Here is a 24,770-nt window from a genome sequence, read left to right on the forward strand (position 1 = left end):
TAGACGTGAATCTACATGAGGTATTTAGACAACCAACCACAGTAATATTTTCCCCTCCACACAACGACATTTCCCAGATGTAAGACATCACACTTTGCCTCAATAAGCATGAACTCAGACGAAGTTTTAAGTGTTATTTAGGAATAAAAAACTGGTAGGGTAGGACAGAAAAAGGAAGAGAAACATAGACAGTGTAAGAGACAGAGAGGAGAGAGGGTGACAGAGAGTTAGGAGAAAAGAGAAATAAAAGAAAGGAGAGAGGCCCAGATTTGCCTCTTCAGAAGAAATGCAGGCAGAGACAAAGGTGTCCAAGGTAAGCTTGCCCCAGTGAGAAGAAAGAGACTGGAAATGGGTGGAGCTTGTCTCCTAAAGGGACAGGGTACTGACAAGGAATGTTGATTTCTCAAAAAATTAGGAAACAACCTACTTCAAGATCTAGCAATTCCATTTTGGGGCATATACCTAAGGGATGCTCAATTATACCACAAGGATGTGTGTTCATAGCAGCATTATTTTTCATAGCCAGATCCTAGAAAAAAAACTAAATGCCTGTCAGCCAAAGAATGGAGAAGGAAAATGAGGTACATTTACAGTTGAGTTCTATTCAGCAGAAAAAGCAATGATATCTTGAAGTTTGTGGGTAAATGGATGGATCTAGGAAATATCATGTTGAGTGAGGTACCCCAGGCCCAGAAAGACAAATATAATATGTACTCACTCATGAGTGGCTTTTAGATATAGAGCAAAGTTAAACCAGCCTGCAATTTACAATGCAAGAGAACACAGACAACAAAGAGGGCCACAAGAGAGACATACATGGATCTAATATACTTCGAAAATAGAAAATATCAAGATCTCAGGCTGCAGAGATGGCTCAGAGGTTAAGAGCACTTACTGCTCTTCCAAAGGTCCTGAGTTCAACTCCCAGCAACTATATGGTGCCTCACAACCATCTCTAATGAGATCTGATGCCCTCTTCTGGCCTGCAGATGTACATGCAGGCAAAACTCTGTAATATAAAATATAATAAAGAAAATATTAAAAAAAATCCCCAGTTAATTGTGAATATGCCTATCATGCGAGAGGGTAGAAAATGAGGGTACAGAAAGGGAAGAGAGCAGAGAAAAATATACAGACAAATAAAAATAATTAAAAACATGAAGTGACAAATGGAAAAGTAATGGGGTTATGAATTTGAAAAGGGAACACTAAATAGGGTATGCAAATCTATAGCACATCAAGCTATGTTGTGAGATATAGAGTTAATTGCTGAGTATCTTATTTCATTATATGTCAACCAAAGAATATCTGGCTTTGAATATGCACATGATATATTTATTGTTTCTTTATTAACTTCTTGATTTACTTAGTGTATTTAGTTACTAGATTCTCTAGTATAAAGTATTTTAACATTAATTAGACCAAAGCATGTTATATCACATGTACAGAAAAGGCAAAAATACACATCCATAAATGCTTACAGCTGGATTAGATAATTAATATAATGGAAGAGCATTTGGAAATCTAAAATGGTTACTTCATTTTTTGAAAAAAAATCTGTAGGGCTTTCCTTCATATGAGTTTGCAGGTACAAGCAAAAAAAAACATAAAAATGCTTAGACAGATTGCTGATTTTGACAGAATATTTTTACCAGATACAATAGCAATGTGTAACTTAATAATGAATGTAGGCCGAATATGTTGCCAAATCTTTTATATTTAGATTCCCTTTGATACTGCTTTTGCATGTCCTCAAATAGTACTGTAATAAGAACAGGCTTTAACTTACTAATTGTACACTAAAAGTATATTCTTATAGAAAAACTACCATGAAATAGAAAAAAATTACTACACTGACAAGATTTATCGAGGTTTTACAGTATATTTTCTCATGACTTCAAAGACTTCTGATACATACAAATGTTTAACCACATTGATCATATTCATATGTATTCCTCAAGTATGTATTCCTTTATGATTCTAAGGATCATTGCAATTAAAAAGGCATCATTACAGTGACTGCATTCAAAGGATTTCTCTGTAGTATGTGTTCTGTTATGACTTTGAAGATTCCTGTGACATGTAAAAGCTTTACGACACTGATTATATTAATAGGGTTTCTCTGCACTATGTGTTTTTTTTTTTTTTTGCTCTGGAAGACTATTGTGATATGAAAAGGCTTTACCACACTGATACATTAATAGGGTTTCTCTGAACTATGTGTTTTCTTTATATGCCTCTGAAGACCACTGTAATACAAAAAGGCTTTACCACACTGACTACATTCAAAGGGTTTTTTTCCACAATGTGTTCTGTTATGATTTTTAAGATAACTGTGATGTGTAAAAGCTTTACCACACTGATTACATTCATAGGGTTTCTCTCCAGTATGTATTCTTTTATGTTCTTGAAGACCACTGGGATGTGTAAAAGCTTTACCACACTGACTACATTCATAGGGTTTTTCTTTAGTATGTTTTCTGTTATGACTTTGAAGAAGATAGTTATATGTAAAAGCTTTACCACACTGATTACATTCATAGGGTTTCTCTCCAGTGTGTATTCTTTTATGTTGTTGAAGACTACTGTATCGTGTAAAAGCTTTACCGCACTGATTGCATTCATAGGGTTTCTCTCCAGTATGTATTCTTATATGTTCTTGAAGACTACTGGGAAATGTAAAAGTTTTACCACACTGACTACATTCATAGGGTTTCTCTCCAGTATGATTTCTTATATGCCTCCAAAGACCACCGTGATACAAAAAGGCCTTACCACACTGATTACATTCAAAGGGTTTTTCTCCACAATGTGTTCTGTTATGATTTTTAAGATAACTGTGATGTGTAAAAGCTTTACCACACTGATTACATTCATAGGGTTTCTCTCCAGTATGTATTCTTTTATGTTCTTGAAGACTACTGGGATGTGTAAAAGTTTTACCACACTGACTACATTCATAGGGTTTCTCTCCAGTATGATTTCTTATATGCCTCTGAAGATCACTGTGATACAAAAAGGCCTTACCACACTGATTACATTCAAAGGGTTTTTCTCCACAATGTGTTCTGTTATGATTTTTAAGATAACGGTGATGTGTAAAAGCTTTACCACACTGATTACATTCATAGGGTTTCTCTTCAGTATGTGTTCTTTTATGTTCTTGAAGACTACTCGGAAATGTAAAAGCTTTACCACACTGACTACATTCATAGGGTTTCTCTCCAGTATGATTTCTTATATGCCTCTGAAGACCACTGTAATATAAAAAGGCTTTACCACACTGATTACATTCAAAGGGTTTTTCTCCACAACGTGTTCTGTTATGATTTTTAAGATAACTGTGATGTGTAAAAGCTTTACCACACTGATTACATTCATAGGGTTTCTCTCCAGTATGTATTCTTTTATGTTTTTGAAGACCACTGGGACGTGTAAAAGCTTTACCACACTGACTACATTCATAGGGTTTTTCTTTAGTATGTTTTCTGTTATGACTTTGAAGAAGATAGTTATATGGAAAAGCTTTACCACACTGATTACATTCATAGGGTTTCTCTCCAGTATGATTTCTTATATGCCTCCAAAGACCACTGTGATACAAAAAGGCTTTACCACACTGATTACATTCAAAGGGTTTTTCTCCACAATGTGTTCTGTTATGATTTTTAAGATAACTGTGATGTGTAAAAGCTTTACCACACTGATTACATTCATAGGGTTTCTCTCCAGTATGTATTCTTTTATGTACTTGAAGACGACTGGGATGTGTAAAAGCTTTACCACACTGATTACATTCATAGTGTTTTTCTTTAGTATGCGTTCTGTGATGACTTTGAAGAAGACAGTTATATGTAAAAGCTTTACCACACTGATTACATCCATAGGGTTTCTCTCCAGTATGCGTTCTTTTATGTATTTGTAGTCGAGTCGCACATGCAATGGCTTCATCATGTTGAGTACGTTCACACGCGTTCTCTTCTATAAAACTTCTTTCATATCTTTCAAAGTGACTGTTATGGAAAGAGTTTAACTCATTAAAATATTCAGAAGGTGACTTGCACATATAAGAGCATTAAAACATTCATTACACTTTAAATCCTTATATCTGTATGAATTACTTTTAGAACGTTCCTCTTGCCTGTACACCTCCATGCCAGATGAGGGCATCAGATCTCAATAGCAATGGTTGTGGGCCATGTAATTGCTGTGATATGAACTCAGGACATCAGTGCTCTTAGCTTCTAAGACATGGTCTATGTTTGAAGAGAAATCAGAACTTAGGTTTTTATCATGTCATGTAATCTCATGTTTTCCCTTTATTAAAGTTGCTGTGCATCTTTGAAGATGCCTTTGATGGTAAGAGCCTTTATTACATAGTTTACTTTTGGAACATCTTATATTTGTATGAGATTTTTCACAAATGCAAAGAGAACTAGCAAAAGTCAGAGAATCAAAAACAAGAGTGCGAGTCATACTACATTTGCGAAGTGACTCATGACACACAGAGGTGGCTACAACACCTAGTCCTCACCTAGCAAACACTACTTTCCTAACGGACATTGAGGTGTATGGCTTTTTTTTTTTTTTTTTGGTTTTTCGAGACAGGGTTTCTCTGTGGTTTTGGAGCCTGTCCTGGAACTAGCTCTTGTAGACCAGGCTGGTCTCGAACTCACAGAGATCCGCCTGCCTCTGCCTCCCGAGTGCTGGGATTAAAGGCGTGCGCCACCACCGCCCGGCGGTGTATGGCTTTTTAAGAATTTAATAACATCAATACACTTTAAGCTTGTTTCTTTATATCGCTGCATTTCTTTTAATAATCCAGGGCACATTTAGCTTTTCTCAGACACACACTTAAATAATCTTGCTTATTCAAGTTACCTTCCAAGTCCTCTAGAACTTTGAGAATGCTCTTCAATATTTTGATCCTCCCAAGTGCATCCTAAAAATAATACCAGAAAACATGTGATATGTGATTGGAAATTGTGCAAACTTTAAGTTATTATCTTCAATGAACCTTAGCACCATGAATGATTTATTGACCATATTCTTTCTCTTTTTCAATCCACATTACAAAAGACCCTCAATAATAAGGAAACACTTGTCCCCTTATGTTACAATGTGAGTAAATTTCACCATCTTACCAATAGCAGTGAGGTTCATGAAGGTCTCCAGCATCACATCCTTGTAGAGATTCTTCTGGGAAGGGTCCAGCAAAGCCCACTCTTCCGGGGTGAAGTTCACATGCACATCATCATAGGTCACTGCATTCTTATATATCCCATACATGTGGAAAACAAAAGGTGTGATACCATCAACATTGTAAATGCATACAGTATGATCTTCTAATTCTGGTGCTTCTCGTATTTATTTCATGAGAGGAACTTTATTTTGCCATCGCCACATCACTACAGAATGAAACTGAATAGGAAGTTCACCCCTGTCATTTCTTCAACCTTTAAATAAGATTCATCTTGCAAAAGAAATGCTGTCTGCAGTAAACATCAGAGAAACTGTTTGACCTATTACTAAAAACAAAATATAATAGGCTATAACAGGTATTGACTCATGCCTTTAATACCAGCACTTAGAAGGCAGAAGCAGGTCTATCTTTCTTTCTATGTGTTAGATTGATATTTTGAAGGCAGACAAGGTCTAAATATGTATTTTTGTCAAACACAGATGCCTGTAACAGAACTGAAGTGAAATCACATACTAAGAATCCATGACCTGTAACCTTGTATCTTTTTTGTATACTGGACCAATAGAACCTCAAAAGTTCACCCAAATGTTGAGTCTACATTGTAATGGTCCATGCCATGCTTGGAACAGAGTTGCAGCAGATTCAGAATGAAGTTGTTTCCTTGGACAAAGGAAGTCTTTCTCTATTTGTAACATAAATTCAAGGCATTTAGGATGCCTTCCTAGGCATCCTATTCTGAGGTTGAGCCTTCTCTTCAATGGTGCTAAACTCTTGAAATGTCCTTTCTCTGTTTCATCATACAACTGCCTTCTGTAACAACCAAGTGCTGATTGTCTCTACAAAACAGAAGTGTAAGTATGCTATAGTTATAGGGTGTATAATAAACAATTTGTTTTCTGATGGACATAGGTGAAGCCTTGTCAAGTTTTTTGAGCCTCTAAGTTTATGACCTATATGTTAAGAACCAGTACACTAAAATGATATAAATGTATAAATACATAAATTTGTTCTTAATAAAAATAAGATAATATTCTAGTGTGTGTGAGCGTTTGGTTTTATTTTTTTAATCAAGCTATATAATTTTCTCCCCTTCTCAAACTCCCATGGTCCCCAAGCTACCAACTTTTGCAGGCGATCTTTTCTTTTCTAATTGTTATGTTGATAAGACCCATGTGGGTCTCTCTTAGGCTCCTTCTTATTGTCTAGGTTTTCTGGGATTGTAGGTTGTTTTTCTAATTGATTTTTATTGAGCTCTACAGTTTTCTCTGTTCCACTTCCTACCTCTTCCCTCCCCTTCAACAGTCTCCCAAGTTCCCTAAGATCCCAATTTATTCAGGAGATCTTTTCTTTTTCTACTACCCATGTAGATTACATCTATGTACATGTCTCTTAGGGTCCTCATTGTTGTCTAGGTTCTCTGAGGTTGTGATTTGTGGTCTGGTTTTCTTTACTTTATGTTTAAAAAACACTTATGAGTGAGTTCATGTCATAATTGTCTCTCTGGGTCTGGGCTACCTCACTCATAATCATGTTTTCTAGCTCTATCCATTTTTTTTTGCCATATTCAAGATGTCATTATTTTTTTTGCTGTGTAGTACTCCATTGTGTAAATATACCACATTTTCCTCATCCATTCTTCAGCTGAGGGACATCGTTCCAGGTTCTGTCTATAACAAACAATCAAACAATGTTGCTATGATATAGTTGAGCACATGTCTTTGTGGCACGATTGAGCAGTAATACCTCTTTTAGGTATTTATTCAAAAATGTTTTTTCTTCTTTGTATTTAAAAGCCAATTAGGTGTGAGTATATATGATATTTTATAATAAAATTCATAGTGACTGGGATAGGTTGTAAAATAGAAACAATAGAGTTTAGAGCAGTATAGATTAAAATGAAATTTAAATAATTCTGCCACAATTGACTTGTTAAAAAGTTAAATGTATTGTAAGAGTACTTAGGTAAACTCAATTTGAAAAAGAGGAGGAAATTTCCTTATTGACATAACATTGTCTGTGTGACTGTATGACTTTGTCCCATGTAAAATTTTAGTTGCTGAGTTGCTATAAGCTGACAAAGAGTGACAGCCAATGGCCTGTGTCTCAAACCTCTCAGCAGACTTAACTGTGTCACCCAGGATTGCACACATCTGCATGGGAGAGTCAGCTACTTGGAATCTAATACTCAGTGGTTAAAGGTACTATCCCAGTATTATAAGCCCATCAATAATATCTGTCATTATTCACATGGAAGGGTTTAATACATGCTGGGAAATTACACAGACAGTCACTAGCCATGCCCCATCATGACCTTCTCTATGATCTAGAGCTCTGTGATCTAGGCATTGCCTAGTCTGTTCTTCAGTGCCCTGTCCACAGGACACTGCCCTTCCTCTTCTGGTCTGAAGGGAGAGTCACACTCCACATGCAAATCCTCTTTTTTTTTGTTTCTGCAATGGACAGCCCATGATATGACTTCAACTGGTAATTTGAGAACTCTGTGGTGTGGCAATGGTGTAATCCCAAAATTTAGGATGGTTAGTCAGGGGGATAGCAAGGACAATGCCCTGTGGGTCTACAACAGGGTTCAAATCTATCTTAGTGAACACTGAAGACCTTAACACATAACTGCTTTTCAAATAGGTTTAACATGAAGTGGTTCAAGAATTAGTATATTTTATGGCACATTGGAACTTAATGATGATTGTGACCATATAATGGCCCGTTGACAGCGTACCGGAAGCCTGATCTTTGGTATGGAGAAGGGATGGCTTTGGTCCACTTAAGCAATTTTTTTCTTTTCTTATGGGAATGTCGATTAATGGCTGATGAATACTGGTGAACAATCTTTTACAGTTTTTAATTTTCAAATTTATTAGATTTAAAAATAACTGATCCAAGTTACTATTCGCTCCACTCCTCCCATTCCCTCTATGCACCCGCCCACCCAACCCCCATCTAATCCTCAGAGAGGCTAAGGCATATTGCCTAGTGGAAAGTTCCAAGGCCTTCCCTAGTGAATATTGGCTGTGCAAGGTATACACCCCAAGACAATAGGACCCCCAAATCCAATACATAGAGATAAGTCCTGGGGCGACTGCCAGTGGTTCCTCAGTCTGCCCTAGCAACTGTCAACCACATTCAGAGGGACTAGTTTCGTCCTATGTTTCCTCCTTCCCTGTTCCTCTGGAGTTGGTGAGCTCCCATCAGCTCATGCAAGATGGGTGAACCCATCATGGTCTTGACCTTGTTGTTCATATTCTCATCTTTTCACTCTTCAAATGGACTTTGGGTGCTAAGTCCACAGCTTCGATGTGGGTCTCTGCCTCTGCCTCCATAGATTGCTAGATAAAAGCTCTATAGGGGAAATTTACGTTTTATCTTAATAATCTCTAACAGGCGTGGTTCTCATACTACTTATCTTTAGTGTATTTTGGAGGCAGTACTCCCTTAGCTAAATTCTACTTTATGTGACTTAATGCCTCTTTAAGATTTGGTAGATCCTGATATATGATCAATTCTGTCACCCACAATTCTAATCTTTTGTAATTGTTTAACAATAGAAAGCTACTCTATACAGGGGGTATCATTTACAAACTCCAAACAATCACAACAATCAAATCCTGATGGATCATAAAGCTAAATGTTCAATTTTACTAGTGCAGAAATTCTGGAAGAGACTAGAGAGACCTGGCTTCTCTTTGGCAAATCTTTGTTCCATAGTACAATACAAGCACTACAGGCACCAACATTGCACAGTAAATTCAACAAAAAGGGCTTTTCTAAACACGATCCCACTCCCAGTGCTCTCCGTGGATGCAGACTACGAGTTAAATTATTCAGAGACTGCTCTTTTAGCGCAGGGAATTACAACGATCACATAGATACCATGGAGAACCAAGCAGAAACATGCCGAACTCAGCAAAGTGCCCACTAGCTCCCACCCAAACAAGGGAGGACCCAGCACATAGGTTCCGGTATTTCAGCCAGCTGCTCCACCAGTCTGGGGACAGTGGCGCGTCACTCACCATGGCCTGCCACTTTTCCTTCTCCGAGGACAGATGCCCATATCTCACCATGGCCTGGCTGCAGAGCTCAGCCATGCTCTCTGCACAAGGATCCCACAGTGCAGCAGAATTTGGCCGAACTTCTGAATTGCACAAGAGAGCACGGGAGCCTGGAAACCGGAAGAACCCTCCCATCTGAGTGGCAGGTCGGCGGAAGGCTCTGATTGGCTATTTTTGCCGGAGTGACATTCATAGTGAGCAGAAGGAACACAGCACAATGGTTCTTAGGTGGAGCTTCCTTTCTAAGCACACCCCTATCTCAGAGTTCCTGGAAGATTTGAGCCCAATTCCACAAGTCTCTTGTTAATGTTAACCTGTGGTTTCTGTACTCAAAGGAAGTATTCAAATTCAGAAGGAGGCTATTCAAGGAATGCTGCACTGATCAAACACATGGTAACTCGAGATTATAATAAAATCAAGTCTACAGTGGCATTCCCTGTAATATGTTGCGTTTGCAGGACCTGAAGCAAACCCTTCCTCACTAAAGGCCATGGTTGCAGGACATTACTAGAGCTTCCAAGCATATTCTTGGTTTCAAAGGAGATCTATTTTCCCTCGATATAGCAGGGTCTCAGAGAAACATCACGAGGCCCATGCAGGTTGCTGTTTTTGGAGAAGTCTAGTTGCTCAAGTGTCATCTAGAAATAATTCATTTTCATTTGACATTTAGGTATAAAATTAATTTGGAGATATTTGTGGAGGTTGAGTACTGCGTCTCACAATCTGGGTGGAACTCCTATGCTGATCTGTAATGTATAAGAGCAGAACTGCTGGTATAAAGGAGTTAATAACCCTTAGAAAATATTAAATGGCACAAGATAGGATTCACCTGAGGGAGGGCTGCCTCTAAAACATCCCAAAGGCTAGTAGTATGCCAAGCAGGCCTGAATAGGATCAGGATGCTTGTGGGTAAATTATTCATATTTTGTATCTACTCTCAATGGGCATTTTTCCATGGTAAAAACAGCGAATGGAATGCATATCGACTGAGAGGATAGATAGACCCTCTGAGTAAAGATCTTCCTATAGTAAGCTGCAGAATCCTAGTTTTAAAAGGGATTTCTTAGATGTGTTGTACTGGATGCTGGACACATCCAGTTAACAATTTTTTGGTAATCATATGCTGGTGCTTGCTATGCCTGCATATGCCCATAGAAATCCAAAAGGATAGTTAGAGCAGCAATGCTCTGTACTGTATGTGTTTGCTCTAAGGTTTAGTTGAGCACATTGTGCTTAGGAAATATGAATTCATTGCATTATGTCATACACAGAGTCTATTCAGCATTCTGGTACTTAACTGATGCTAACCATTATTTGAAGACCAGCAAGTGGTACATTCCTCCCATCCAAGTACAAACCAGGCCCGACCTTGCTTAGCTTCCGAGATCAGATGAGATGGGGCGCGTTCAGGGTGGTATGGCCATAGACCACGTGGTGCATTCCTATTACTGGAATGAAATGAGAGTGTAAGTCACTGGATTAAGGTACATAAAGGATGATATTTAGAGACCATACATTCTATTAAGATTCACACATTCAGATAGCAAGTATTTCCAGGACAGGCTTTTGCAGGCCAAATGAAAATTTATTGTGTTACCTCTGGGTTTTGAAATATTAAACAGTAGTTAATGGTAACAAAATGGTGAAAACAGATATTTTGGGTGTTTCAAAATCATTCTCGGAGGATATTCTATTATGCTTAGTGTGACTAACACAAAAAATATTTATCCCTTTTTCCTTGAGGTTCAATAAGGATCAAGAGGCCGGGGATGATGGGCCTTAGTCACTTATCTTATTCAAGGAGGAAGTAGAGACCCCGTGCAATGAATTGAAATAGTTTTCAATCTACAGCAAGGAGAGTCAATGTGGAAAAAGATTTTGTGTTGGTGTCAAACGAACCCACTGTACATATAGCTGTGCCTTTGACTCATCCTAACATTGATGGATAACTGTGAAAAGATGGGATAGAAGAGTCTGAGTTTCCCCTTTAACCCAAGTGGCCCACGTGGACTAGCTGCTCAATTTGTCTTGAGAACATAGAAAGGAAAATGAATTTGGCCATCTGCATGATCTTCAGCACTCAGGAGGAATGCTTAAACAAAGACTGAACCAATGAATTGGTCACAACCCAAAGGATTGCACTCCACAAACATTAGACGTGAATCTACATGAGGTATTTAGACAACCAACCACAGTAATATTTTCCCCTCCACACAACGACATTTCCCAGATGTAAGACATCACACTTTGCCTCAATAAGCATGAACTCAGACGAAGTTTTAAGTGTTATTTAGGAATAAAAAACTGGTAGGGTAGGACAGAAAAAGGAAGAGAAACATAGACAGTGTAAGAGACAGAGAGGAGAGAGGGTGACAGAGAGTTAGGAGAAAAGAGAAATAAAAGAAAGGAGAGAGGCCCAGATTTGCCTCTTCAGAAGAAAGGCAGGCAGAGACAAAGGTGTCCAAGGTAAGCTTGCCCCAGTGAGAAGAAAGAGACTGGAAATGGGTGGAGCTTGTCTCCTAAAGGGACAGGGTACTGACAAGGAATGTTGATTTCTCAAAAAATTAGGAAACAACCTACTTCAAGATCTAGCAATTCCATTTTGGGGCATATACCTAAGGGATGCTCAATTATACCACAAGGATGTGCGCTCATAGCAGCATTATTTTTCATAGCCAGATCCTAGAAAAAAAACTAAATGCCTGTCAGCCAAAGAATGGAGAAGGAAAATGAGGTACATTTACAGTTGAGTTCTATTCAGCAGAAAAAGCCATGATATCTTGAAGTTTGTGGGTAAATGGATGGATCTAGGAAATATCATGTTGAGTGAGGTACCCCAGGCCCAGAAAGACAAATATAATATGTACTCACTCATGAGTGGCTTTTAGATATAGAGCAAAGTTAAACCAGCCTGCAATTTACAATGCAAGAGAACACAGACAACAAAGAGGGCCACAAGAGAGACATACATGGATCTAATATACTTCGAAAATAGAAAATATCAAGATCTCAGGCTGCAGAGATGGCTCAGAGGTTAAGAGCACTTACTGCTCTTCCAAAGGTCCTGAGTTCAATTCCCAGCAACCATATGGTGCCTCACAACCATCTCTAATGAGATCTGATGCCCTCTTCTGGCCTGCAGGTGTACATGCAGGCAAATCTCTAATGTAAAATATAATAAAGAAAACATTAAAAAAATCCCCAGTTAATTGTGAATATGCCTATCATGCGAGAGGGTAGAAAATGAGGGTACAGAAAGGGAAGAGAGCAGAGAAAAATATATAGACAAATGAAAATAATTAAAAACATGAAGTGACAAATGGAAAAGTAATGGGGATATGAATTTGAAAAGGGAACACTAAATAGGGTATGCAAATCTATAGCACATCAAGCTGTGTTGTGAGATATAGAGTTAATTGCTGAGTATCTTACTTACTTCATTATATATCAACCAAAGAATATCTGCTTTGAATATGCACATGATATATTTATTGTTTCCTTATTAACTTGTTTATTTACTTAGTGTATTTAGTTACTAGATTTTCTAGTATAAAGTATTTTAACATTAATTAGATCAAAGCATGTTATATCACATGTACAGAAAAGGCAAAAATACACATACATAAATGCTTACAGCTGGATTAGATAATTAATATAATGGAAGAGCATTTGGAAATCTAAAATGGTTACATCATTTTTTTAAAAAAAATCTGTAGGGCTTTCCTTTATATGAGTTTGCAGGTACAAACAAAAAAACATAAAAATGCTTAGACAGTTTGCTGATTTTGACAGAATATTTTTACCAGATACAATAGCAATGTGTAACTTAATAATGAATGTAGGCCGAATATGTTGCCAAATCTTTTATATTTAGATTACCTTTGATATTGGTTTTGCATGTCCTCAAATAGCACTGTAATAAGAACAGGCTTTAACTCACTGATTATACACTAAAAGTTTATTCTTATAGAAAAACTACCATGAAATAGAAAAAAATTACTACACTGACAAGATCTATCGAGGTTCTACAGTATATTTTCTCATGACTTCAAAGACTTCTGATACATACAAATGTTTTATCACATTGATCATATTCATACGTACTCCTCAAGTATGTATTCTTTTATGGTTTGAAGATTATTGCAACTTGCAAGGCATTACTACACTGATAGCGTTCACAGGGTTTCTCTCTAGTATGTGTTCTGACTTTGAAGATTCCTGTTACAAGTAAAAGGTTTTACCACACTGATTACATTAATAGGGTTTCTCTCCAGTATGTGTTCTTTTATGCTTTTGAAGACTATAGTGATATGAAAAGGCTTTACCACACTGACTACATTCATAGGGTTTCTCTCCAGTATGATTTCTTATATGTTTCCAAAGATCACTGTGATATGAAAAGGTTTATCACACTGACGACATTATATGGTTTCTCTCCAGTATGTGTTCTGTTATGACTTTGCAGATGGCTGTGACGTGTAAAAGCTTTACCACTCTGATTACACTCATAGGTTTTCTCTCCAGTATGTATTCTTTTATGTTCTTGAAGACTACTATGATGTGCTTTACCATACTGATTACATTCATAGTGTTTTTCTTTAGTATGTGTTCTGTTATGACTTTGAAGATACCTGTGACATGTAAAAGCTTTACCACACTGATTGCATTCATAGGGTTTCTCTCCAGTGTGTATTCTTTTATGTTGTCGAAGACTACCAGAACGTGTAAAAGCTTTACCACACTGATTACATTCATAGGGTTTTTCTTTAGTATGTGTTCTGTTATGACACTGAAGAAGATTGTTATATGCAAAAGCTTTACCACACTGATTACATTCATAGGGCTTCTCTCCAGTGTGTATTCTTTTATGTTGTCGAAGACTACCGGAACGTGTAAAAGCTTTACCAAATGATTACATTCATAGGGTTTTTCTTTAGTATGTGTTCTGTTATGACTTCGAAGATGACTGTTAAATGTAAAAGCTTTACCACACTGATTACATTCATAGGGTTTTTCTTTAGTATGTGTTCTGTAATGTCTTTGAAGACAACTGGGACGTGTAAAAGCTTGAGCACACTGATGACATCCATATGGTTTCTCTCCAGTATGCGTTCTTTTATGTACTTGAAGACGACTGGGATGTGTAAAAGCTTTACCACACTGACTACATTCATAGGGTTTTTTTTTTGTTTTTTTTTTTTTTTTGGTTTTTTGAGACAGGGTTTCTCTGTGGCTTTGGAGCCTGTCCTGGAACTAGCTCTGTAGACCAGGCTGGTCTCGAACTCACAGAGATCCGCCTGCCTCTGCCTCCCGAGTGCAGGGATTAAAGGCATGCGCCACCATCGCCCAGCCTCATAGGGTTTTTTAGTATGTGTTCTGTTATGACTTTGAAGAAGACAGGTATATGTAAAAGCTTTACCACACTGATTACATCCATAGGATTTCTCTCCAGTATACGTTCTTTTATGTATTTGTAGTCAAGTTGCACATGCAATGGCTTCATCATGTTGAATACGTTCACACGCGTTCTCTTCTATAAAACTTCTTTTTTTTTTGTGAAAAGAAGAAAAAAAACATAAACAAAAAACAAGTTTCCACCTCCTCCCAGCCTCCCATTTCCCTTCCCCTCCTCCCACCCTTCTCCCCCTCCTCCCACCCTTCTCCCCCTCCTCCCACCCTTCTCCCCCTCCCCCCACTCCTCTCCCCCCCCTCCCTCTCCAGTCCACAGAGCAGTCTGGGTTCCCTGCCCTGTGGTAAGTCCTAGGTCCTCCCCCCTCCGTCCATATCTAGGAAGGTGAACATCCAAACTGGCTAGGCTCCCACAAAGCCAGCACATTAAGTAGGATCAAAACCCCCTGCCATTGTCCTTGGTGTCTCATCAGCCCTCATTGTTCGCCATGTTCAGAGAGTCCGGTTTTATCCCATGCTTTTTCGGTCACAGTCCAGCTGGCCTTGGTGAGCTCCCCGTAGATCAGCTCCACTGTCTCAGTGGGTGGATGCACGCCTCGTGGTCCCGAATTCTTTGCTCATGTTCTCCCTCCTTCTGCTCCTCCTTGGGACCTTGGGAGCTCAGTCCAGTGCTCCTGTGTGGGTCTCTGTCTCTATCTCTATCCATCACCAGATGAAGATTCTATGATGATATGCAAGATATTTGTCAGTATTGCTCTAGGATAGGGTCATTTCAGGTTCCCAATCCTCAGCTGCCCAAGGAACTAACTGGGAACCTCATCTTGGGCACTAGGGAGCCCCTCTAGGGTCAAGTCTCTTGCCCACCCTAAAGTGGCTCCCTTAACTAAGAATTGTGGTTCCGTGCTCCCCTATCCACCTTTCCTTTATTCCAATTCTCCTGTTTCCCCAGGTCCCCCCTCCTTCCCTTCCACCTTTTCTCTCCCCATCTCCCCTTACCCCCATCCCACCCCACCCCCAAGATCCCATTTTCTCCCCGGAAATTTGGTCTACTTCCCTTAGCCAAGAGGATAACTATATGTTTTTCCTTGGGTTCACATTCTTACTTGGCTTCTTTAGGTTCACCTATTGTAGACTCCGTGGTCCTTATTTATGGCTAGAAACCAATTATGAGTGAGTACATCCCATATTCATCTTTTTGGGTCTGGGACACCTCACTCAGGATAGTGTTTTCTATTTCCATCCATTTGCATGCAAAATTCGAGAAGTCATTGTTTTTTACCGCAGCGTAGTACTCTAGCGTGTATATATTCCATACTTTCTTCATCCATTCTTCCATTGAAGGGCATCTAGGTTGTTTCCAGGTTCTGGCTATTACAAATAATACTGCTATGAACATAGTTGAACAAATGCTTTTGTCATTTGATAGAGCATCTCTTGGGTATATTCCCAAGAGTGGTATTGCTGGGTCCAGGGGTAAGTTGATCCCGAATTTCCTGAGAAACCGAAACACTGACTTCCACAGTGGTTGCACAAGATTGCATTCCCACCAGCAATGGATGAGGGTACCAGTTCCTCCACAGCCTCTCCAGCAAAGGTTATCCTTGGTGTTTTTGACTTTAGCCATTCTGGCAGGTGTAAGATGATATCTCAAAGTTGTTTTGATTTGCATTTCCCTGATTGCTAAGGAAGTTGAGCACGACCTTAAGTGTCTTTTGGCCATTGCTTCTTCTGTTGAGAATTCTCTGTTCAGTTCAGTGCCCCATTTTTTAATTGGGTTAATTAGCATTTTAAAGTCTAGTTTCTTGAGTTCTCTATATATTTTGGAGATCAGACCTTTGTCTGTTGCGGGGTTGGTGAAGATCTTCTCCCAGTCAGTAGGTTGTCTGTGTGTCTTAGTGACTATGTCCTTTGCTTTACAGAAGCTTCTCAGTTTAAGTAGGTCCCATTTATTCAATGTTGCCCTTAATGTCTGTGCTTCTGGGGTTATACATAGGAAGCGATCTCCTGTGCCCATCTGTTGTAGGGTATTTCCCACTTTCTCTTCTATCAGGTTCAGTGTGTTCGGGCTGATATTGAGGTCTTTAATCCATTTGGACTTGAGTTTTGTGCACGGTGAGAAATATGGGTCTATTTTCATTCTTCTACAGGTTGACATCCAGTTGTGCCAGCACCATTTGTTGAAGATGCTTTCTTTCTTCCATTGTATACTTTTAGCTCCTTTATCGAAAATGAGGTGTTCATAGGTTTGTGGGATAAAATCCGTGTCTTCTATACGATTCCATTGGTCGACCTCTCTGTTTTTATGCCAGTACCACACTGTTTTCATTACTGTAGCTCTGTAATAGAGTTTGAAGTCAGGGATGGTAATGCCTCCAGAAGATCCTTTATTGTATAGGATTGTTTTGGCTATCCTGGGTTTTTTGTTTTTCCATATAAAGTTGATTATTGTCTTCTCCAGATCTGTGAAGAATTTTGATGGGATCTTGATGGGGATTGCATTGAATCTATAAATTGCCTTAGGTAGAATTGCCATTTTTACTATGTTGATCCTCCCAATCCCAGAGCAAGGGAGGTCCATCCATTTTTTGGTATCCTCTTCAATTTCTTTCTTCAATGCCTTAAAGTTCTTGTCAAATAGATCTTTCACTTCCTTGGTTAGATTTACCCCAAGATATTTTATGCTGTTTGTGGCTATCGTGAATGGTGAAGCTTCTCTGATTTCCCTCTCTGCTTCCATATCCTTTGTGTATAAGAGGGCGACTGATTTTTTGGAGTTGATCTTGTATCCTGCCACATTACTAAAGCTGTTTATCAGCTGTATAAGTTCTTTGGTGGAGTTTTGGGGGTCGCTTATGTACACTATCATATCATCTGTAAATAACGAAAGTTTAACTTCTTCCTTTCCAATTCGAATCCCCTTGATCCCATTATGTTGTCTTATTGCTATTGCTAGAACTTCAAGCACTATATTGAAGAGGAACACAGCCTTGCCGTGTTCCTGAGTTAAGTGGGATGGCTTTGAGTTTCTCTCCGTTTAATTTGATGTTAGCTGTCGGCTTGCTGTATATAGCTTTTATTATATTTAGGTATGACCCTTGTATCCCTAATCTCTCCAAGACTTTTAACATAAATGGATGTTGAATTTTGTCAAATGCTTTTTCAGCATCTAATGAAATGATCATATGGTTTTTTTCTTTCAGTTTATTTATATGATGGATTACATTGATAGATTTTCGTATGTTGAACCAGCCCTGCATCTGAGGAATGAAGCCTACTTGATCATAATGGATAATTTTTCGGATGTGTTCTTGGATTCGATTTGCCAGTATTTTGTTGAGGATTTTTGCGTCGATATTCATGAGTGAGATTGGCCTGTAGTTCTCTTTCCTGGTTGAGTCTTTGAGTGGTTTTGGTATCAGAGTAATTGTGGCTTCATAAAAGGAATTTGGTAATGACCCTTCTGTTTCTATATTGTGGAATACATTAAGGAGTATAGGTATTAGGTCTTCTTGGAAGTTCTGGTAGAATTCTGCATTGAAACCATCTGGTCCTGGGCTTTTTTTGGTAGGGAGGTTTTTGATAACAGCTTCTAATTCTTCGCGACTTACAGGTCTGTTTAGATTGTTCACCTGGTCCTGGTTTAGTTTTGGTAAATGGTATTTATCTAAAAAAGCGTCCATTTCTTTTACATTTTCCAGTTTTGTGGCATACAGGCTTTTGTAGTAAGATCTAATGACTCTCTGAATTTCCTCTGTGTCTGTGGTTATGTCCCCCTTTTCATTTCTGATCTTATTAATTTGCGTGTTCTCTCTCTGTCGTTTGATTAGTTTGGATAGGGGTTTATCAATCTTGTGGATTTTCTCCAGGAACCAGCTTTTTGTTTCATTGATTCTTTGGATTGTTTTCTGTGTTTCTATTTTGTTGATTTCCGCCCTCAATTTGATTATTTCCAGTCTTCTACTCCTCCTAGGTGAGTCTGCTTCTTTTTTTTTTCTAGAGCTTTCAGGTGGGCTGTTAAGTCTCCAGTATGTGCTTTCTCTGTTTTCTTTAGGTGGGCACTTAGTGCTATGAACTTTCCTCTTAGGACTGCTTTCATAGTGTCCCATAAGTTCGAGTATGTTGTTTCTTTATTTTCATTGAATTCAAGGAAGACTTTAATTTCTTTCTTTATTTCTTCCTTAATCCAGGTATGGTTCAGTAGTTGACTGTTCAGTTTCCATGAGTTTGTAGGCTTTCTGGGGGTAGCATTGTTGTTGAATTCTAACTTTAATCCATGGTGATCTGATAAGACACAGGTGGTTACTAATATTTTTTTGTAACTGTGTAAGTTAGCTTTGTTACCAAGTATATGGTCAATTTTCGAGAAGGTTCCATGAGCTGCAGAGAAGAAGGTATATTCTTTCCTCTTTGGGTGGAATAATCTATAGATGTCTGTTAAGTCCATTTGCTTCATTACCTCCATTAATTCTCTAATTTCTCTGTTAGGTTTCTGTCTGATTGACCTGTCCATTGGTGAGAGAGGAGTGTTGAAGTCTCCTACTATTAGTGTGTGCAGTTTGATGTCTGCCTTGAGTTTTAGTAATGTTTCTTTTACGTACGTGGGTGCTTTTATATTAGGGGCATAGATATTCAGGATTGAGACTTCTTCCTGATGAATTGTTCCTGTTATGAGTATAAAATGTCCCTCTCCATCTCTTCTGATTGATTTAAGTTTGAAGTCAACTTTGTTAGAAATTAGTATGGCCACACCTGCTTGTTTCTTAGGTCCATTTGCTTGATAAGCCTTTTCCCATCCCTTTACTCTGAGTAGGTGCCTGTCTTTGTGGTTGAGGTGTGTTTCTTGTAGACAGCAGAATGTTGGATCTTGTTTTCTTATCCAATCTCTTAGCCTGTGCCTTTTTATAGGTGAGTTGAGCCCATTGATATTAAGTGATATTAATGACCAGTGGTTGTTAACTCCGGTCACTTTTTTAGTAGTAGGGTTTGTGTGTTTTCCTTCTTTGATTTGCGCTGGTGAAGAGTCTCTAGATGTCTGAGTTATTGTGGTCATTGTTGGACTCCTTGGTTAGTGATTTTCCTTCTATTATTTTCTGTAAGGCTGGATTTGTGGCTACGTATTGTTTAAATTTGTTTTTATCCTGGAAAATTTTGTTTTCTCCATTTATAGTGAATGAAAGTTTGGCTGGATATAGTAGTCTGGGCTTGCATCCGTGGTCTCTTAGTTTTTGGAGAACATCTATCCAGGACCTTCTGGCTTTCATGGTTTCCATAGAGAAGTCAGGTGTAAGTCTGATAGGTTTACCTTTATAAGTAACTTGGCCTTTTTCCTTTGCGGCTCTTAATATTCTTTCTTTATTCTGTATATTTTGTGTTTTGATTATTATATGGCGAGGGGATGTTTTCTTTTGATCCAGCCTATTTGGTGTTCTGTATGCTTCTTGAACCTTCATAGGTACATCTGTCTTCAGGTTGGGAAAGTTTTCTTCTATAATTTTATTAAGTATATTTTCTGTACTGTTGAGCTGCACTTCTTCTCCTTCTTCTACTCCAATTATTCTTAGGTTTGGTCTTTTTTATTGTGTCCCATATTTCCTGAATGTTTTGTGATGAGAGTTTGTTGGACTTGCTGTTTTCTTTGATCAGAGTGTTTATTTTCTCTATGTTATCCTCAGAATCTGAGATTCTTTCTTCTATCTCTTGTATTCTGCTGGTTATACTTGATTCTGTAGTCTCTATTCGTTTACCTAGATTTTCCATGTCCAGCCGGCCCTCTGTTTGTGTTTTCTTCTTTGCCTCCATTTCAGTTTTCAAGTCATGAACTGTTTCCTTTATCTGCTTGATTGTTTTTCCTTGGTTTCCTAGGGTTTCATTCACTGATTTACTCAATTCCTCAAACTTTCTATTATACTTCTCATCCATTTCCATAAGGGCGTTTTTTATATGCTGTTTAAGGGTGTCAATCACTTTCATGAAGTCAGTTTTTTCTACTTCTTCTTGATTAAGGTGTTCATGTCCTCCTGTTATGGGGTCACTGGCTTCTGGTGGTTTCGTGTTGTTTTTCAGATTGTTGGGAGAATTCCTGCATTGGCGTCTGCCCATCTCTTCCTCCCAATACTCCCCTTTGGATCTTCTTTTACAGGATCAGGTCTTCTTGCCCACTGATGTACCTTCCCAGTGATGTCACTCCCCAGAGATGTTTCTCCACAATGATGTTTCACTCGGTGCCCAGATCGAAACTCCACGCTGCTTGGTTAGCTCGCGAACAAAGGGCCCACCCCGCTCGCTGCGGGCAGGCTATGGGAACAAAGGAGCCACCCCTTTGTCCTCCCGGTTCGGATTCAGTCCCAGCGTCCTAGCAGGCTGGGCAGGGAGGCGCTATGCCCCAAAGGAGGGAGGGAGGGAGGGAGACAGGGGGTGTGGTGATCTGGATGTAAGCTGAATGGGATAGGAAGAGAGAGGCGGTATGGGCAGTATAGCCCCTGTAGGATGGCCTGGAAGTGTGGGCGGGCTGAGGTATGTTCCCAGCTGCCGCAGCACTCACTCACCACAATGATGTTTCACTCGGTGCCCAACTCCGCGCTGCCTGGTTAGCTCGCGAACAAAGGGCCCACCCTGCTCGCTGCGGGCAGGCTATGGGAACAAAGGAGCTACCGGCCACCCCTTTGTCCTCCCGGTTCGGTCCCAGCGTCCTAGCAGGCTGGGCAGGGAGGCGCTATGCCCCAAAGGAGGGAGAGAGGGAGGGAGACAGGGGGTGTGGGGATCTGGATGTAAGCTGAATGGGCTAGAAATAGAGAGGCGGTTTGGGCAATATAGCCCCTGTAGGATGGCCTGGAAGTGTGGGCGGGCTGAGGTATGTTCCCAGCTGCCGCAGCACTCACTCACCACAATGATGTTTCACGTGGTGCCCAGATCGAAACTCCGCGCTGCCTGGTTAGCTCGCGAACAAAGGGCCCACCCTGCTCGCTGCGGGCAGGCTATGGGAACAAAGGAGCTACCGGCCACCCCTTTGTCCTCCCGGTTCAGTCCCAGCGTCCTAGCAGGCTGGGCAGGGAGGCGCTATGCCCCAAAGGAGGGAGAGAGGGAGGGAGATAGGGGGTGTGGGGATCTGGATGTAAGCTGAATGGGATAGAAATAGAGAGGCAGTTTGGGCAGTATAGCCCCTGTAGGATGGCCTGGAAGTGTGGGCGGGCTGAGGTATGTTCCCAGCTGCCGCAGCACTCACTCACCACAATGATGTTTCACGTGGTGCCCAGATCGAAACTCCGCGCTGCCTGGTTAGCTCGCGAACAAAGGGCCCACCCTGCTCGCTGCGGGCAGGCTATGGGAACAAAGGAGCTACCGGCCACCCCTTTGTCCTCCCGGTTCAGTCCCAGCGTCCTAGCAGGCTGGGCAGGGAGGCGCTATGCCCCAAAGGAGGGAGAGAGGGAGGGAGATAGGGGGTGTGGGGATCTGGATGTAAGCTGAATGGGATAGAAATAGAGAGGCGGTTTGGGCAGTATAGCCCCTGTAGGATGGCCTGGAAGTGTGGGCGGGCTGAGGTATGTTCCCAGCTGCCGCAGCACTCACTCACCACAATGATGTTTCACTCGGTGCCCAGATCGAAACTCCGCGCTGCTTGGTTAGCTCGCTAACAAAGGCTATAAAACTTCTTTCATATCTTTCAAAGTGAGTGTTATGGAAAGAGTTTAACTCATTAATATATTCAGAAGGTGTCTTTGCACATATAAGAGTATTAAAATATTCACGACACTTTAAATCCTTATATCTGTATAAATTACTTTTAGAACGTTCCTCTTGCCTGTACACATCCATGCCAGATGTGGGCATCAGATCTCAATAGCAATGGTTGTGGGACACCATGTAATTACTGTGATTTGAACTCAGGACATCAGTGCTCTTAGCTTCTAAGACATGGTCTATGTTTGAAGAGAAATCAGAACTTAAACTTTTATCATGTCATGTAATCTCATGTTTTCCCTTTATTAAAGTTGCTGTGCATCTTTGAAGATGCCTTTGATGGTAAGAGCCTTTATTACATAGTTTACTTTTGGAACATCTTATATTTGTATGAGATTTTTCACAAATGTAAAGAGAACTGGCAAAAGAGAATCAAAAAAACAAGAGTGTGAGTCATACTACATTTGCGAAGTGACTCGTGACACACAGAGGTGGCTACAACACCTAGTCCTCACCTAGCAAACACTACTTTCCTAATGGACATTGAGGTGTATGGCTTTTTGAGAATTTAATAACCATCAATACACTTTAAGCTTGTTTATGTATATCGCTGCATTTCTTTTAATAATCCAGGGCACATTTAGCTTTTCTCAGAACACACTTAAATAATTTTGCTTATTCAAGTTACCTTCCAAGTCCTCTAGAACTTTGAGAATGCTCTTCAATATTTTGATCCTCCCAAGTGCATCCTAAAAATAATACCAGAAAATATGTGATATGTGATTGGAAATTGTGCAAACTTTAAGTTATTATCTTCAATGAACCTTAGCACCATGAATGATTTATTGACCATACTCTTTCTCTCTCAATCCACATTACAGAAGACCCTCAATAACCAGGAAACACTTGTCCCCTTATGTTAAAACGTGAGTAAATTTCACCATCTTACCAATAGCGGTGAGGTTCATGAAGGTCTCCAGCATCACATCCTTGTAGAGATTCTTCTGGGAAGGGTCCAGCAAAGCCCACTCTTCCGGGGTGAAGTTCACATGCACATCATCATAGGTCACTGAATTCTTATATATCCCATACATGTGGAAAACAAAAGGTGTGATTCCATCAACATTGTAAATGCATACAGTATGATCTTCTAATTCTGGTGCTTCTCGTATTTATTTCATGAGAGGAACTTTATTTTGCCATCGCTACATCACTACAGAATGAAATTGATTAGGAAGTTCACCCCTGTCATTTCTTCAACCTTTAAAGAGATTCATCATGCCAAGGAAATACAGTCCGCAGTAAACATCAGAGAAACTGTTTGACCTATTACTAAAAACAAAATATAATAGGCTAAAACAGGTATTGACTCATGCATTTAATACCAGCACTTAGAAGGCAGAAGCAGGTCTATCTTTCTTTCTATGTGTTAGATTGTTATATCAATTTTGAAGGCAGACAAGGTCTAAACATGTACTTTTGTCAAACACAGATGCCTGTAACAGAACTGAAGTGAAATCACATACTAAGAATTCATGACCTGTAACGTTGCATCCTTTTTGTATACTGGACCAATAGAACCTCAAAAGTTCACCCAAATGTTGAGTCTACATTGTAACGGCCCATGCCATGCTTGGAACAGAGTCGCAGCAGATTCAGAATGAAGTTGTTTCCTTGGACAAAGGATCTCTTTCTCTATTAGTAACATAAATTCAAGGTATTGAGGATGCCTTCCTAGGCATCCTATTCTGAGGTGAGCCTTCTCTTCAATGGTGTTAAACACCTTGAAATGTCCTTTCTCTGTTTCATCATCCATCTACCTTCTGTAACAACCAAGTGCTGATTGTCTCTACAAAACAGAAGTGTAAGTCTGCTATCCTTGTAAGATGTATAATAAATATGTGTTTTCTGATGGACTTAGGTGAAGCCTTGTATAGGATTTTTGAGTTTCTCTGTAACTATCTTTGGAGCCTGTCCTGGATCTAGCTCTTGTAGACCAGGCTGGTCTCGAACTCACAGAGATCCACCTACCTCTGCCTCCCGAGTGCTGGGATTAAAGGCATGCACCACCATCGCCCAGCACAAGCATGGTTTTCATACTACTTATCTTTGGGATATTTGGGAGGCCGTAATCCCTTAGATAAATTCTATTTCAGGTGACTTAATGGCTCTCTCTCTTTCTCTTTGATTTTGTGAAACAGTGTTTCCCCGGTAGTTTTGGAGCCTGTCCTGAAACTAGCACTTGTAGACCAGGCTGGCCTCAGATGCACAGAGATCTGCCTGCCTCTGCCTCCCCAGTGCTGAGATTAAAGGTGTTCTACACCAAAGCCCAACTACTGTATTTCATTTTTTTTTTGTGGGTTTCAACACAGGGTTTCTTTGTAGCATTGGAGCCTGTCTTGGAACTAGCTCTT

The 24,770-nt window shown here is 39.7% G+C and overlaps 1 protein-coding gene and 1 pseudogene across 1 annotated transcript; both read right to left on the minus strand.

Moving 5' to 3' along the window:
- Positions 1 to 1,307: 1,307 nt before the first annotated feature.
- LOC121450788 (zinc finger protein 431-like) lies at positions 1,308 to 9,349 on the minus strand. Its single transcript, XM_041656082.1, has 4 exons — positions 9,232 to 9,349; positions 5,145 to 5,271; positions 4,882 to 4,942; positions 1,308 to 4,013 (listed from the first exon to the last, which is right to left on the minus strand). Exons 1-4 carry the CDS (start codon positions 9,304 to 9,306, stop codon positions 2,198 to 2,200), a joined length of 2,079 nt encoding a protein of 692 aa, XP_041512016.1. The 5' UTR covers positions 9,307 to 9,349; the 3' UTR covers positions 1,308 to 2,197.
- Positions 9,350 to 13,536: 4,187 nt separating this feature from the next.
- On the minus strand, positions 13,537 to 23,450 carry LOC121450652 (annotated as a pseudogene).
- Between the last annotated feature and the right edge of the window lie 1,320 nt (positions 23,451 to 24,770).

The sequence above is a fragment of the Microtus oregoni genome, unplaced genomic scaffold, assembly GCF_018167655.1.
Source record: "Microtus oregoni isolate MIOR12 unplaced genomic scaffold, Mior012 000007F_ref0000211, whole genome shotgun sequence".
Classification (NCBI taxonomy): domain Eukaryota; kingdom Metazoa; phylum Chordata; class Mammalia; order Rodentia; family Cricetidae; genus Microtus; species Microtus oregoni.